This window comes from Anopheles moucheti, chromosome 2 (genome assembly GCF_943734755.1).
Source record: "Anopheles moucheti chromosome 2, idAnoMoucSN_F20_07, whole genome shotgun sequence".
Taxonomy (NCBI): Eukaryota; Metazoa; Arthropoda; class Insecta; order Diptera; family Culicidae; genus Anopheles; species Anopheles moucheti.
In genome coordinates this window covers 101,239,378-101,252,229 of record NC_069140.1, presented here as the reverse complement: position 1 = coordinate 101,252,229, position 12,852 = coordinate 101,239,378, and the positions used below count along the sequence as shown (strand labels likewise).

Below are 12,852 nucleotides of genomic sequence, written 5' to 3'. Positions count from 1 at the left end.
GGAGTAGTTCGGATTGCAATCACTTGCTTATGTTGACTTGTAGCTATGGAGACTATAACAAGGTATACAGCTAAACGTGTATCGAAAACTTCAAGCGATAATGATAGGAAGGAGATCATATCGTCGTATGAAAGCGGCCTTAACGCATCAGTAATAAGCCACATATTGGACATGAATACAACTGCCGTGTACGGAAGCATAAAAAGCCATAATAAAGCTAGACAAACCGAAGGAAAAAGACGCTCATTAGAAAAAGAACATAGAGAGTCTGCAGTGGTGCAAGACATGTGGCAAATTTGTCAATTTTGCTTGAACCAAGACGAAGAGACGCTCGCTCCTATAACAAACATACTGGATTCTTATTTAACTCTCGAAAATGTAGAAAGAACCACGGGTGTTTCTGTAAGTATGTTTGCTTTGCGAAAAGCTTGTCGTTTATGCAATAAATGCTGTGAGTTTCCTCTTCTTAGATACAATTGAAAGGCCGATTCGTGTACGCTGTATGCCCAGACTGCACAAAAATATTGCAAGAATCAGTTCTTTTCCGTTTGTCTTGCATAAGGAATGATGCTTATTTGCAAGAACATTTCCCACTGGTCAAACCTGCAACAGCCTCGAGCGATGGGCAAGATTTCATAAAAGTTGACCATAACTATACGACGTTCGAAAACATCGAATCATTAACCTCAGAACTAGACTCCCAGATTGATGGTCGAGCAATATTAAAAACAACGAACGCAATCGAACAAGTGGTCGTAAAGGAAGCTTCCAGCCCAGCTAGTTTCAGCAAAGAAATGAAGGATAGTTTTAACTTCGTTGATATTACTGTACGAGACTCTGATAGCCTACCAACATTGCATCATCCAATCATGCCTGAACTAGCAAATGTAGAAGAAGAGTTTTACTCCGCTAACTACATCGAACCAGGTGAAGCGACATGTTCCTCTATTGATGAACACGAAACAGACGAAATTGACAACACATCAAACAGCTCAAATCTTGGGACCGTTCGGCGAAAGTTGAAGAAGCAGAAAGTTGGCGTCTATAGAAATGGGATTAATCTATTCAATATTCCACGTGAAGAACAAAAGATGCTTTGTAATATTTGTGGCAAATTTATCAAAAACCTCCCAATCCATATGGTTACTCACACGCAGGAGGCCAACTATGCATGCCCACATTGTCCCACAAGAATGACGCATTTGGCAAATCTAACACGCCACATTAAAGCCGTACACTTGAAGGTGATAACAAAATCATGCGAATTATGCGGCAAAGGATTGACCAGCAAAAGTAGCCTATTATCGCATATGGTAAAAGATGTTAATTTTCAAAAGAGGATTGGATACTAACGATTTATCTTTAATTTTAGCGTTCGCAGCATGGCGTTGGGAAATTATATGAATGTAAAATTTGCTCAAAAACCTATGGCCATCCGAGCGGTTTGAGGGATCATTGCAAACGCGCTCATGGCTCGCAGCACCATATGTGTGCGACATGTGGTAGATGTTTTACCACACGGTAAAATAATGTCTACGTTTTCCAGCTTTTACAAATCTATAAAAAAAATTGCTTTCTTTTCCCCTACAGGCCATCGTTGAAAATCCATCAGGCGGTACATTCATCAGATAAGCCTTTTGCCTGCAGAGAGTGTCCAAAAAGTTTCAAAAGTCGCTCCGCGAATAAAACGCATTTCATGGCGGCTCATAGCGGGACTCTTTTCAGATGCACCATTTGCGGCAATTCGTATCGTTACAAATCGCTTCTCAACATGCACCTCCGAAAAATGCATACCAGCAGCGATGATGATAAAGAATAAAATGAACGCCGACCAGATGCAATTTCTCAACAAAATTTTCGTATTAAATGTAGTTGTTAGCTCCATGAGCTGTTGAAATATGAAAAACCGCGAAGGGCGTACTACGAATCCGTGCGGGTATATCATGTTTCAAGTTCCCGCGTATGGCAAGGATTGACTGTATTAGCTGAAAGATGTCAAACGTGTGTTGACGTCCAAAGTCATATCCAAAACGAGCTGCATGTAAACACGCTAATAATGGCGAACGTTCGTTTTTGTGCTGCTTAGTAGTGGAAAAAACGAAACAGAACTACAACAAAACATTCAAAAAGCACTAAACGCTTTCACACAAGAAATCGAATCTTTAAAACTAAACATCAACATAAATAAAACTAAATACATGATCTTCAAAAAACAGGGAACGAACATCCAGGTCAGAATAAAAAATACAAACATCGAAAAAACAAACACATATAAATACCTAGGCACTATAATAGACAACAACCTCAATTTCCATAAACACATAGAACACCTAAGAAACAAAGCGACAACACGACTAAATTTCCTAAAAATCATCAGCTCCAAACAAAACAATATAAATCCAACAAAAAATCTAAATATTTATCGTGCCACCATCAGAAACATTTTAGAAACGGGAGCTTCATATATACTAAACAGCAACAAAAACAAGAGCAGAACTATGAATACCATTCTAAATCAAGCACTCAGAAAAGCAACAGGATGCACCAAGACAACACCCATAAACACACTACACGCAATCGCAGCGGAAATACCATTCAACATCAGAATAAAATTCATAGCTAGAAAGGAACTTGCCAAAGACATAGTATTCTCAAAGACAATTAGACAACAACTTAACAAACATCATCAAACAACTTACAAAAGAAAGAAGAAAACACACCAAGAAGAACTATACAATAAAGATCTGAACCTCCTCAAAAAATTATACATCGCAAAAAACAACGACACGGAAAACTACATAAACATCAACACTGAACTTGCACAAACAATAGGCACAAAAACAAACAGCAACCAAACTACTCTAAAACAGATAACACTAGAATACATGAACAAATTAAATAACAACAGACCACGCATTTTCACAGACGGAAGTATTATAAGAAATAAGGCCGGTATAGGTATATACATCAAAAACAACCCCCATCAATACTACTACAGCTACAACATTAAAAACAAAACCTCAACAACCACTATAGAACTGATCGCAATAGAAAAAGCCCTGAAACTGGCAGAAGAAAATAACATCATGGAACCAATCATCTACACAGATAGCCTAACATCCTGCAACACACTAATAAAATCTATCACAGAAACAAAAATAGAAGAAATCCTATACAATATACTAAAAACAGCACATAAAATAAAAGCACACATAATTTGGATACCATCACATATAGGGATAGTAGGAAACGACAAAGCGGACGAACTAGCAAAAAAAGGCACCATATCAAACTCCACAATAGAAAACAAAATCAGATACATAGATGCCATAACGATTTATAAAAACGAAATGTTCACTCAAACAAAAAACTGGTTCACTCACACAACAAGAGAGAAAGGGCGGAAATTCCTAGCTTTCCAAAACGAATTCAAACCAGACCCATGGTACAAACACACGTTACTCAAAGGAAATGAAATTAAAACAGTTAACAAAATTATAGCAGGGCATGACCTTTCCGAATACTGGTTAAATATAATGAAAATAACAGACAGTGGCACTTGTGATATCTGTCAATGCCCAGATACGGGCAGACACAAAATCTTTGTCTGCTCAAAATACCAAAGAGATGCAACCATCACAATGGAAAACGTAACCAAAAACTGGCTTGAACCCTCGGCAAAAACATGGAAAAAGATAATCGAGTTCCTGAAGAAAAACAATATAAATATATAAAAACCAACAGAAAAAAAAAAAACATGCCATACTACTTCACAGCCTAACTCTTCAGTCCGTTCAATTACCATGCATGCTCAGTACCAATTACTAACTAACTCATGCACGAATGTATTATTTATTTATTTATTTATTCTATTTATTTATTCAATTATGTATTTATTTATTTATGTATTCAATTATTTAATTTATTTATTTATTTCTATTAACTTTTCCTTACTGTTCCTTATCATACTTATTAGCATAATTATTTATTGTTTTATTAACTGTCGTCACATCGTTTCCACCACACTGTTTTCAAAGTCACACTTTCAATTTTAAATCATAAAGCCCTCTTTGTACACTAGTTCCCTAAATATAACAACCACACCAACAACAACTCAACTCATACTAGTGCAACATCCCTGTATCTCCGTGATAAACAAATACAAAAAAAAAAAAATATATATATATATACATATCCGTCTCCTGCCTACAGTCGAACATTCCGTCGTCTTGCAAACAGGGGCCACGATATACATCCTTCCAATGTTTAACAAATTGGAACAAGATGCCAGCAGTGGTGCCCAGAAACTAACCTCTTCCCCTTCCTTTTGAAGCTTTCTTTGGTACAACTAAAGCCTCAAGTCAGGAAAACAAGGGAAACTACAGAGTGGAGTGCAAAGCAAGGGAAAACAAAAAAAAAATAAAGAAAATATATATACACAAATATAGAAAACAAAGGAAGATAGGAAGATAGGAAAAGAAATTGAACCTCACCCAACAATCACACAATCATAAAAAAAAGATAAATAGAATAAACAAAAGAAGAGAAACAACAACAAGGCGAAAACAACTACATCGATACCTGAAACACCCCAGCAACACCTGTACCTGAAATAGATAGGAAACAAAAAACACAGCACATTGGTTTAGAACGCATAGTTTTAGTACACATAGATTTAGGCAACAACAAAATAGATTAAGGAAAAAAAAAAAAGAAAACAAAAAAAAAAAAAACAAAAAAAAACAAAACAAAAAATAATGAAAAAACAAAAAAAAAAATTATATATATATGTATAAATAAATGAATAAAAAAAAAAATAAATAAATAAAAAAAAAAAAATAAACAAATAAAAAAAAAATAATAAAAAAATATAAAAAAAAAAATAAAAAATAAAAAAAGGGTCTCAAAGGAATAACAATATCACTGAATAATACAGATTATGCACAAGGTCATCAAAAAAAATAGCAAAAGAAGAAACTAACCGGGCACTATAAACAACAGCTACAAAACCAAAACCAGAGCAATGGATGACAGTCCGCTCCCACAAAAGCGATAGGTCGGCTCTGATTATACCTCCGCTATCGCGGAGAGTATAGGAGCTGAACAACAAACTATCAACCTACCAAGAAGAAGAAGAAGAATGGCGAACGTTCTGCAAGAACTGCTAAATGTTTGCCGATTTTGTTTGTGCGACAGCAAACGGGATCTGAAACCTATTTTGGATATATTGGATTGTACATTAACGACCGACGAGGTAGCACGATATACTGGTATACAGGTGAGAAGCTCATGTAATTGTTTATTATGCAGACCTAATCCTCTACTTGTGTTCTGTACTATACCCTACAGGTAAACACCGACGAAGATTGCTCACTGTCTGCGATATGTATGGAGTGTATAAGCAAACTGAGGAAATCAATAGAATTTCGACAAACATGCCTTAACAACCAAAATTACATCGAAGAAATGCTTATGATGTTGGTTGCCAGTGCAGTAGGCACGTCCTGCGAATCTGCTGAGAGCGCAGAATACATGGAAAGCGCGGATGAGGAGAACGATTTACTGGTGTACCAGATTCAGGAGGAAGACAGTGACATTGAATTCAATGCCAACTCAAACAGTACTCCGTCACCGGATGTGTGTAATATGGATAATGATATGTACTGCGCCAACTACATCGAGCCCGCTACATCGTACCATTCTGATAGTGACGATATTTGGGCAATGCCAACGGAAGAGCCCAAGAAAAAGCCGAGAAAAAAGTACACGTATAAAAAAGATGCGCCACCGAAACCCATTGTTAAGGAACACAAAAGGAAGAGAAAAATGTATGAATTTTCTGCACTTTCCGAAAGCCCGTTGTACTATGTAAAGACGTACAAAGATGGGAAACGGTTGTGTATGAAGACGCTATGCGACATTTGCGGAAAACTAGTTACCACCTTTTCGAGCCACATGGAAACTCATTTCGCAGAGATGACGCATAGTTGCCCGCATTGTCCGGTCAAGATGAAAAAGAAAAACAATATGTCACAGCACATCAAAACCGTTCATTACAAAATCGTTGGCAAAACGTGCAACATATGTGGCAAGGGCTTCGTGCACCACAAAACGTATCGTTATCATATGGTAGGTATATTCCACTGACCTAAGTGTAACAATGAAATAGTTATCTACATACTACGTATGCATTATCTTTCCAGCTCTCTCACCAATCTGAAGCTAACCTGCATCAATTTGAATGCAAGCCATGCGGCAAAATATTTAGCAAACCTTTCGGCCTGAGAGATCATCAAAACAGAGTACATAATATTGCCAGGAACTTGAAGCAAACAGCTTAGCCAGAGTGACGAAATAAATCTGTTGTTGTTGGAAACTTTTAAAAGGTTTTGGACCTCCTCTTTCGCCTCTGAGATAAATCTGTTGTGTTCTGTGCATCATTGGCGAAACGTTTTGTGTCTAACATCCTTTCGAGTACCATCAAATTGGTCATTAAAACTGATTTACTCGGAGGTTTCTGCTTGACTCTGGACGAGTCTAACGATATGTTGTCTTAAAAGTTAACAAAACGATATACAGTTCGAATATTTCATAAAATGTAAATACATAAATTTCAAATGTAATTTACAAAAAATGTTGTTACCAACCGAATCACCCTATGCCATCGGGACATTTTGACATTTCTTTCATGCACATTGTGTACCAACAAATTCACTTCGCGTTCAGTATGGCGGGAGGATTGAAAGAAATTTTCCTAATTTGTCGACTCTGTTTGTCCCGGAATGAAGCGCTTCTCGTACCCATCGCAGAAGTATTAGAATCTTCACTTACAATCGACGATTTCCGGAACTTAAGTGGAGTTCACGTGAGTTTGCAATGGCCATGGCTCATTTCGTTGTGGATGATATCTCTCTTACCAAAGCTTTCTTTCTTCGCAAGGCAGATTGATGCGATAGATGCAAAACAACGTATTATACACGCGATTTGCTTAGATTGTGCGAGTAAACTGAAAATGCTAGCTGTGTTTCGAAAGCGTTGCATAAGCAACAATTATCAATTCCATCAACTCTGGTGGCGATCTTGTGCAAACAGAAGTAGTGATACTGTTGAAGGCGTCGAATATCTATATGATTCGGGAGCCGATCCTTTAGAGGTGGAGTACCTCGTGAATGAGGATACCAATAGCGGGCCGGCTGCTTTCCACGGTTCATCACTACTTCAACACGAAGACACGAGTGAAACCGAAGAGATACCACTAGTAGAGGCAGTCAAATATGACTCGAACAATTCGAACAATGAATCACCACTGACCCAACAAACTCCCGAAGAAGGTTGTCAACAAAGTGTTACAACAAACTCGACCGAAAAGCACGTGCTCAAAGATGAATTGCTCTACTCGGCTAACTATATTGAGCTGGGTGAACCGCACTCAGAAGATGACGAGCCCGATCTATATGGGATGGAGTGGACAAATAATTCTCATTTAAACATAATTAGATCCTCTAAACGAAGTAGCCGTGGTAGCCCGAAACTGAACATTGGAAGCATTTTGTTCAATCGCATTAGCCATAAGCAAGAAAAGCCACTTTGCGATACGTGCGGTAAAGTGGTAACCAATCTTGCATTGCACATCACAAGTCACAAGGACGAACTCAACTATGCGTGTCCGCACTGTCCCATCAAAATGAAACATTCTTCATATCTCATCCGCCACATACAATCTGTGCACTTCAAGACGATTGTGAAATCTTGCACTGCGTGTAATATAGGTTTTAACCATTACGAAACCTACCGGGCGCACATGGTAAGCAGTTGGGTTTGCCCTGCCTAGATGGCTTAGATTTGGCTAACGAATGTAGTCTATGTTTGCAGTATACGCAGCATGGTATCGGACCTCAACATGAGTGTGTAGTATGCTCGCGAAGGTTTCATCATGCATGTAGGCTGAAGAAACATGTCAAACAATGTCATGACCTCGATGAGTATGATTGTGAGGTTTGTGGGAGAATATTTAAACTGCGGTAAGTGTACTTTGGTTTCGATGAGCGCAGATTGTTGGGTGCTTCTCGTTAATGGTACATATTTTATTTGTTTTATTAAATTTATTTGTATTTGTTTGTAGCGAAAATTTAAATAGACACCAAAAGAGAGTCCACACGATGGGACAGCCCTACAAATGTAGCCAGTGCCCAAAGTCGTTCAAATGTGCCAGCTATAGAAAGAACCACGAACTCATTCACCACAGTGGTATCGTTTTAAAATGTACATTTTGTGATAAGTCGTTTCGATATAAATATCAGGTAAATGCGCATATTAGCGAAATGCATTCAGACGCGAATGCAGATTCCGCAGTAACAGAGCAACAACAATAGCTTGTAATGAAACATCAGCCACAGAATCGATGGAATCAGGATCAGGAATAAATCCTGAGCGTTTCTGCATCAATAAAGACCAATGAAATATATTTTCCATGCCCACTCTATTGGATATTTGAAATAAAAGGCATTCCCATTCAGCGCAGTACTGAAAGTAGGTAGAATGTACCGATGCGTTACCCTGTGCTTGGCGTGTGTTTGACAGCCAACTTTGACGTTTTCAAACAAGCGTTGTTTAACAACAAAGCTCTGCTTAACTCTGTTGTGCAGAATGGCGAGCAACGAGCGCGAAATATACAGCATTTGTCGCTTTTGTTTGTGCCAAGATGAAGAGTATCTTATTCCCATCACCAAAATGTTGGATTCCACGCTTACGATTGAAGATGTGGAACGATTTACCGGAATAAAGGTGAGCTTCGTACCGTAGGGGCACACGCAATGAAGCATCATTGAATCGAGCGGGTATTGTTTTTGTTTCAGTTTACTGTTGATGAGGCTATGCTGAACTCGATGTGTTTAGAATGTACAAACAGTCTGAAAAACTCTGTCACCTTCCGGACCAACTGTATGAACAATAACTCTATCTTCTACGACCTAACCTCTGTGCTGATTACCAATGCAGGAAGCATATACGGCGATACGGTCGAGTATCTAGACAGTGAATTTGAAGAGGAAGATGAAAAGAATTTCGACAAAATCGATGAAAAGCCTTTCAAAACATTTTCTATCGAGCCGTATTTCAAAACCAAAAGTAGCCCGCAGACCACTTACGAAGAGGAGTACATTCAGGACGGCCAAGAAGATACGCTTACAAGCAATAACGATGAGCAGAACGAGGACGACTTCCCTTACTCTGCCAATAGAATCGAACCTGGTGAATCGTTATCCGACGAAGACATGTTTGCTCCGAATTTCTTTGACCAGCCCAGCTTTAAGAAAGTGAAAAAAAGCCCCAAAGGTAGTACGCGGTAGTGTGTTGAGTTGTGTGATATTTAAATAATGGCCTCGCTTTCATTCCTAGATAAGAACCTTCGGGGAAGGCGAAAGCTACACCTATGCAACTGGTGCGGCATATTCGTACATCATATACCAAGCCATGTGCTAATCCACAAAGAGGAAGCAACCTTTTCCTGCCCGTATTGTTCCGTAAAAATGAAGCAAAAAGGAAACTTATCGCAACACATACAAACTGTGCATTTCAAAACTGTTGGCAAGACGTGCGAGATATGCGGCAAAGGCTTCATTCATCACAAAACGTATAGGTATCACATGGTACGTATCGGTGTTTTTGGATTGTTGCGTATGTTGAAGGACACGATTGATGATTTGTTAAAATATTCTAGCTCACGCATCAAGACGCCGGAAATTCATTCGAATGCCAAGTCTGCTCGAAACAATTCAATCGTTCTAGTGGGTTGGAAGATCATCTTAAAAAATTTCACAGCATAGTAAGGAATTTTAAAATTGAGTTAGGAACCGCACGCCATTTGAAAGTCGAATCACTGAACTAATTGGGTCGTTCATGGTTGCCGTGGAACCAAGTAACAACGTGCTGAACTGTTTCTGTTGCACTAATTTTTGTCCAAGTATCAAATGTTCCCCACGTATGTTATGAAAGGTGAGTGTGTAAGTAGGTTTCGTTCGTAAATGAATATTTTAATTTCAATTCTTTTGCGATGTTCTTTGCGTGGTCGATTGGTATGCCTGTGCGAACATTTATTCACTAAACTTATGTTCACTACGTAGCCGCACAGCCTATCCCTTGTATGGCGATGGGTGTCAATGCAAAAGAATCCGTTAGTTAAACCTATAATGATAATTAAACATTAATAATAAAACAACGACTAGGCTTCTTATTCTTCCAACAATTCATAACGGCATGCAAATAATAAAGACTGCGCCATTCTGAACAATCTGCTACCTCTGGGTCGTGTTTTCACAGTGAGATGAGGCCGATTAAACTCACCATGAGACGAAGGTACACCCTGTGTTTTCTAGTTGGGCTTGTAATTTGGGAAGTGCGCTGTCGTAGAATTTGTTGTGACGTTCGTATGGCTTGCTTCTTTGAAATAGTTTTGTAGCGGCTCGACATAAAGTTGACGATGTGATGAAAATGTTTACTGTTTGCCGATTTTGCTTGAACGATGATGAGACAAGCCTTCGTCTAATCATGCAGTCCGACGATTATTCGCTTACTATCGAAGATATGGAACTGTTAACGGGATTACAAGTGAGTCCGGTGTGATTCCGCGTATTTTATGTCGTTAATTCATTTCCCGATTTATAGCTAAATGACGAGCAACTCTACTCATACGCCGTTTGCTTTGAATGTTCGAAGAATCTGGAAATGTTGGGTGCCTTTCGAGAACTTTGTTTAAGCAACGATGCTTACTTCCGACAAGTCTGCACCATGCAGTATGCAAAAGTGGAACTAGCTCCCAATGAAATAGAGTTTGCGCATAGTGTAACAATTGAAGAAGATAGCGCTGATGACTTGCCAGCGACCGCACAAAACCGACTAACTCCACAAAGCAACTTGGACCTGGAAGTGGAAAACGATGACTACTGTTCTGTGCGGAATACAATCGCCTCGGCGCAATCTTTCGTATCCAAGCATGGCGAACGTGGCGAGGATCACGAGGATTCACCGACAAACTTAGCAAAAACATGCAAAACGAAATGTGGTTCTACAAAGATCCCAGACGAGTGTAAAAACACAAACCGGCCGAAGAACAGCCAACGGCAACTTTGTGATATGTGTGGAAAAATGGTAACAAACATAGTGCTGCATATTTCTAGCCACACGAAGGAAACGAAATACAAATGTGTACACTGTCCTACGAAAATGACTCATCCAGCCAATCTACTGCGCCACATTAGGGCTGTCCATTTGAAGACAATCGTAAAATCATGTGAATTGTGTGGTAAAGGTTTCACGCACAATAACACCTATAAATCACACATGGTAAGTAGCTAGCTTCGTGGCTCTAGTGGCTGGTTTCACTACAGACAACTGTTTTATTGCAGCGCTCACAACACGATATCGGAGAAACCTACAAATGTAAAATGTGCTCCAAACCGTTCAAGTATCCTAGTGGTTTGAGGGATCATGTGCAACGATTTCATACCAGCGGCAACAATTATAAGTGCGTTGTATGTGAGAAAATGTTCAAAACGAAGTAAGATCCACCTTAACGATGCTGTTACAATGCTGCTGTTGCTATCTTTCCTTCACACAACAACGTTTTCTTCACTTTCCAGGCAGGCATTGAAGGAACACGAAAATGTACACACGAACGAAACACCACATTGCTGTAAATATTGCCCAAAGCGATTTAAAAGCAGAAGCGCCAGATACGCGCATCAGTTAACGCACAGTGACATCGTATTTAGCTGCAAGTTTTGCGATAAATCATACCGTTATAAAACTCTGCTCAACATCCACGTTCGAAAACATCACCAATTGAACGTTAGCGAGAGCGAATAGGACCGTAGTCGAAGTTGGTGTGAAGGGAATGTTCCAAATTGCGTGTGATGTTTACAAATGCAAAAAGAATATAAACATGTTAAGCGAAGGTACCGTCCAAGTTTTGTCTCAGGACTCTGTGTTGAAAAAAACCTTTACCAATATAGAATTTTTCTTTACCTAGTGTGAGTCAGATCGATTCGTTTCACTCCGTCCTTGCTCTGAACGCATTTTGAAACATCGAAGTCTCGGTGCTCTTGAAAGAAATGCTGTGTGAAATACTCTTGAAAGAAAAGTGTGTCGATTTGTGCGATGCAGTGTTGCTCAACATTGCATACGAAGTTGTGCGCCATCTACCGGGAAGCTGCTTGCTCGGTTGGTACTAGGTGTCACCTCTTGAAAAACATGTTCTCCTGGTATCGGAAAAATCTGAAAACAGCTTGTTTGTATGGAAATTCATGACTTTTTTCGCTCAAACTTTCCGTCGGCTGGTACGAAATTCCATACAAACCAGCTGTTTTCAGATTTCCGATACCAGGATATCATGTTTCAAGAGGTGACATCTGGTACCAGCCGAGCAACATTTCATGAAATATTTAATGAAACATTCCATGAAACCTTTCATGAAATATTTCAAGAAATGGTTCATGAAATAATTCATGAAATGTTCCATAGCTGATTCCAACACAGCTGATTTGTATGGAATTTCGTACCAGTCGATGGAAAATTTGAGCGAGATGAAGGATGCTTTCCGTTTCATCGATCTTCCTTAAACTAGCGATCGCTCTCACGGGTTTGTTAGTATGCAATGCAATAGTGATGGGCAAATTTATACCACGCTAAAAGCTATGCAAATCTAACCAGATGTGTCACGATGATGGACAGACAGATGGTTTGCCCAAAGCACGAACAATGACCATTGAGTTTTGATATTGTGTCCTCATGTATCCGAGCGCAATGATGGTCCAAGGACAACCCGTACGAAAGATGTTTTGTGGATCGATCACCGGG

At 39.1% G+C, this 12,852-nt stretch overlaps 5 protein-coding genes across 6 annotated transcripts; all 5 read left to right on the top strand.

Annotated features, from left to right (window-relative positions):
• The first annotated feature begins 9 nt into the window (after positions 1 to 9).
• On the top strand, positions 10 to 1,833 carry LOC128297574 (zinc finger protein 69 homolog). Its single transcript, XM_053033244.1, has 4 exons — positions 10 to 402; positions 471 to 1,313; positions 1,373 to 1,521; positions 1,591 to 1,833. The coding sequence occupies exons 1-4, from the start codon at positions 46 to 48 to the stop codon at positions 1,817 to 1,819; spliced, it is 1,578 nt and encodes a 525-aa protein (XP_052889204.1). The 5' UTR covers positions 10 to 45; the 3' UTR covers positions 1,820 to 1,833.
• A 3,307-nt stretch (positions 1,834 to 5,140) lies between these two features.
• Positions 5,141 to 6,500, top strand: LOC128297582 (zinc finger protein 652-A-like). The gene is made up of 3 exons (XM_053033253.1): positions 5,141 to 5,278; positions 5,350 to 6,129; positions 6,204 to 6,500. Exons 1-3 carry the CDS (start codon positions 5,141 to 5,143, stop codon positions 6,339 to 6,341), a joined length of 1,056 nt encoding a protein of 351 aa, XP_052889213.1. The 3' UTR covers positions 6,342 to 6,500.
• A 228-nt stretch (positions 6,501 to 6,728) lies between these two features.
• On the top strand, positions 6,729 to 8,436 carry LOC128297578 (putative zinc finger protein 66). 2 transcript variants are annotated; one of them, XM_053033248.1, is made up of 4 exons: positions 6,729 to 6,865; positions 6,944 to 7,804; positions 7,873 to 8,021; positions 8,123 to 8,436. In XM_053033248.1, the coding sequence occupies exons 2-4, from the start codon at positions 7,013 to 7,015 to the stop codon at positions 8,370 to 8,372; spliced, it is 1,191 nt and encodes a 396-aa protein (XP_052889208.1). In that variant the 5' UTR covers positions 6,729 to 6,865; positions 6,944 to 7,012; the 3' UTR covers positions 8,373 to 8,436. The 2 variants fall into 2 exon arrangements, with proteins under 2 accessions (XP_052889208.1, XP_052889209.1); XM_053033249.1 differs by having other exon boundaries at positions 6,739 to 6,865; positions 6,940 to 7,804.
• Positions 8,437 to 8,646: 210 nt separating this feature from the next.
• On the top strand, positions 8,647 to 10,231 carry LOC128297583 (protein odd-skipped-related 2-like). The gene is made up of 4 exons (XM_053033255.1): positions 8,647 to 8,784; positions 8,856 to 9,333; positions 9,397 to 9,647; positions 9,719 to 10,231. Exons 1-4 carry the CDS (start codon positions 8,647 to 8,649, stop codon positions 9,884 to 9,886), a joined length of 1,035 nt encoding a protein of 344 aa, XP_052889215.1. The 3' UTR covers positions 9,887 to 10,231.
• Positions 10,232 to 10,427: 196 nt separating this feature from the next.
• On the top strand, positions 10,428 to 11,998 carry LOC128297580 (zinc finger protein 791-like). The gene is made up of 4 exons (XM_053033250.1): positions 10,428 to 10,605; positions 10,663 to 11,340; positions 11,403 to 11,554; positions 11,637 to 11,998. Exons 1-4 carry the CDS (start codon positions 10,483 to 10,485, stop codon positions 11,860 to 11,862), a joined length of 1,179 nt encoding a protein of 392 aa, XP_052889210.1. The 5' UTR covers positions 10,428 to 10,482; the 3' UTR covers positions 11,863 to 11,998.
• The last annotated feature ends 854 nt before the right edge of the window (positions 11,999 to 12,852 follow it).

Excerpts from the sequence above, each read along its gene's own strand:
- LOC128297574 (XM_053033244.1), top strand. The coding sequence starts at position 46 with ATGGAGACTATAACAAGGTATACAGCTAAACGTGTATCGAAAACTTCA. Across the intron at positions 1,314-1,372 it reads GTAGCCTATTATCGCATATG|CGTTCGCAGCATGGCGTTGG; the intron begins GTAAAAGATGTT and ends CTTTAATTTTAG. Across the intron at positions 1,522-1,590 it reads GGTAGATGTTTTACCACACG|GCCATCGTTGAAAATCCATC; the intron begins GTAAAATAATGT and ends TTTCCCCTACAG.
- LOC128297582 (XM_053033253.1), top strand. The coding sequence starts at position 5,141 with ATGGCGAACGTTCTGCAAGAACTGCTAAATGTTTGCCGATTTTGTTTG. Across the intron at positions 5,279-5,349 it reads CACGATATACTGGTATACAG|GTAAACACCGACGAAGATTG; the intron begins GTGAGAAGCTCA and ends TATACCCTACAG. Across the intron at positions 6,130-6,203 it reads AAACGTATCGTTATCATATG|CTCTCTCACCAATCTGAAGC; the intron begins GTAGGTATATTC and ends TTATCTTTCCAG.
- LOC128297578 (XM_053033248.1), top strand. The coding sequence starts at position 7,013 with ATGCTAGCTGTGTTTCGAAAGCGTTGCATAAGCAACAATTATCAATTC. Across the intron at positions 7,805-7,872 it reads AAACCTACCGGGCGCACATG|TATACGCAGCATGGTATCGG; the intron begins GTAAGCAGTTGG and ends CTATGTTTGCAG. Across the intron at positions 8,022-8,122 it reads GGGAGAATATTTAAACTGCG|CGAAAATTTAAATAGACACC; the intron begins GTAAGTGTACTT and ends ATTTGTTTGTAG.
- LOC128297583 (XM_053033255.1), top strand. The coding sequence starts at position 8,647 with ATGGCGAGCAACGAGCGCGAAATATACAGCATTTGTCGCTTTTGTTTG. Across the intron at positions 9,334-9,396 it reads AGTGAAAAAAAGCCCCAAAG|ATAAGAACCTTCGGGGAAGG; the intron begins GTAGTACGCGGT and ends TTTCATTCCTAG. Across the intron at positions 9,648-9,718 it reads AAACGTATAGGTATCACATG|CTCACGCATCAAGACGCCGG; the intron begins GTACGTATCGGT and ends AAAATATTCTAG.
- LOC128297580 (XM_053033250.1), top strand. The coding sequence starts at position 10,483 with ATGAAAATGTTTACTGTTTGCCGATTTTGCTTGAACGATGATGAGACA. Across the intron at positions 11,341-11,402 it reads ACACCTATAAATCACACATG|CGCTCACAACACGATATCGG; the intron begins GTAAGTAGCTAG and ends GTTTTATTGCAG. Across the intron at positions 11,555-11,636 it reads GAGAAAATGTTCAAAACGAA|GCAGGCATTGAAGGAACACG; the intron begins GTAAGATCCACC and ends TTCACTTTCCAG.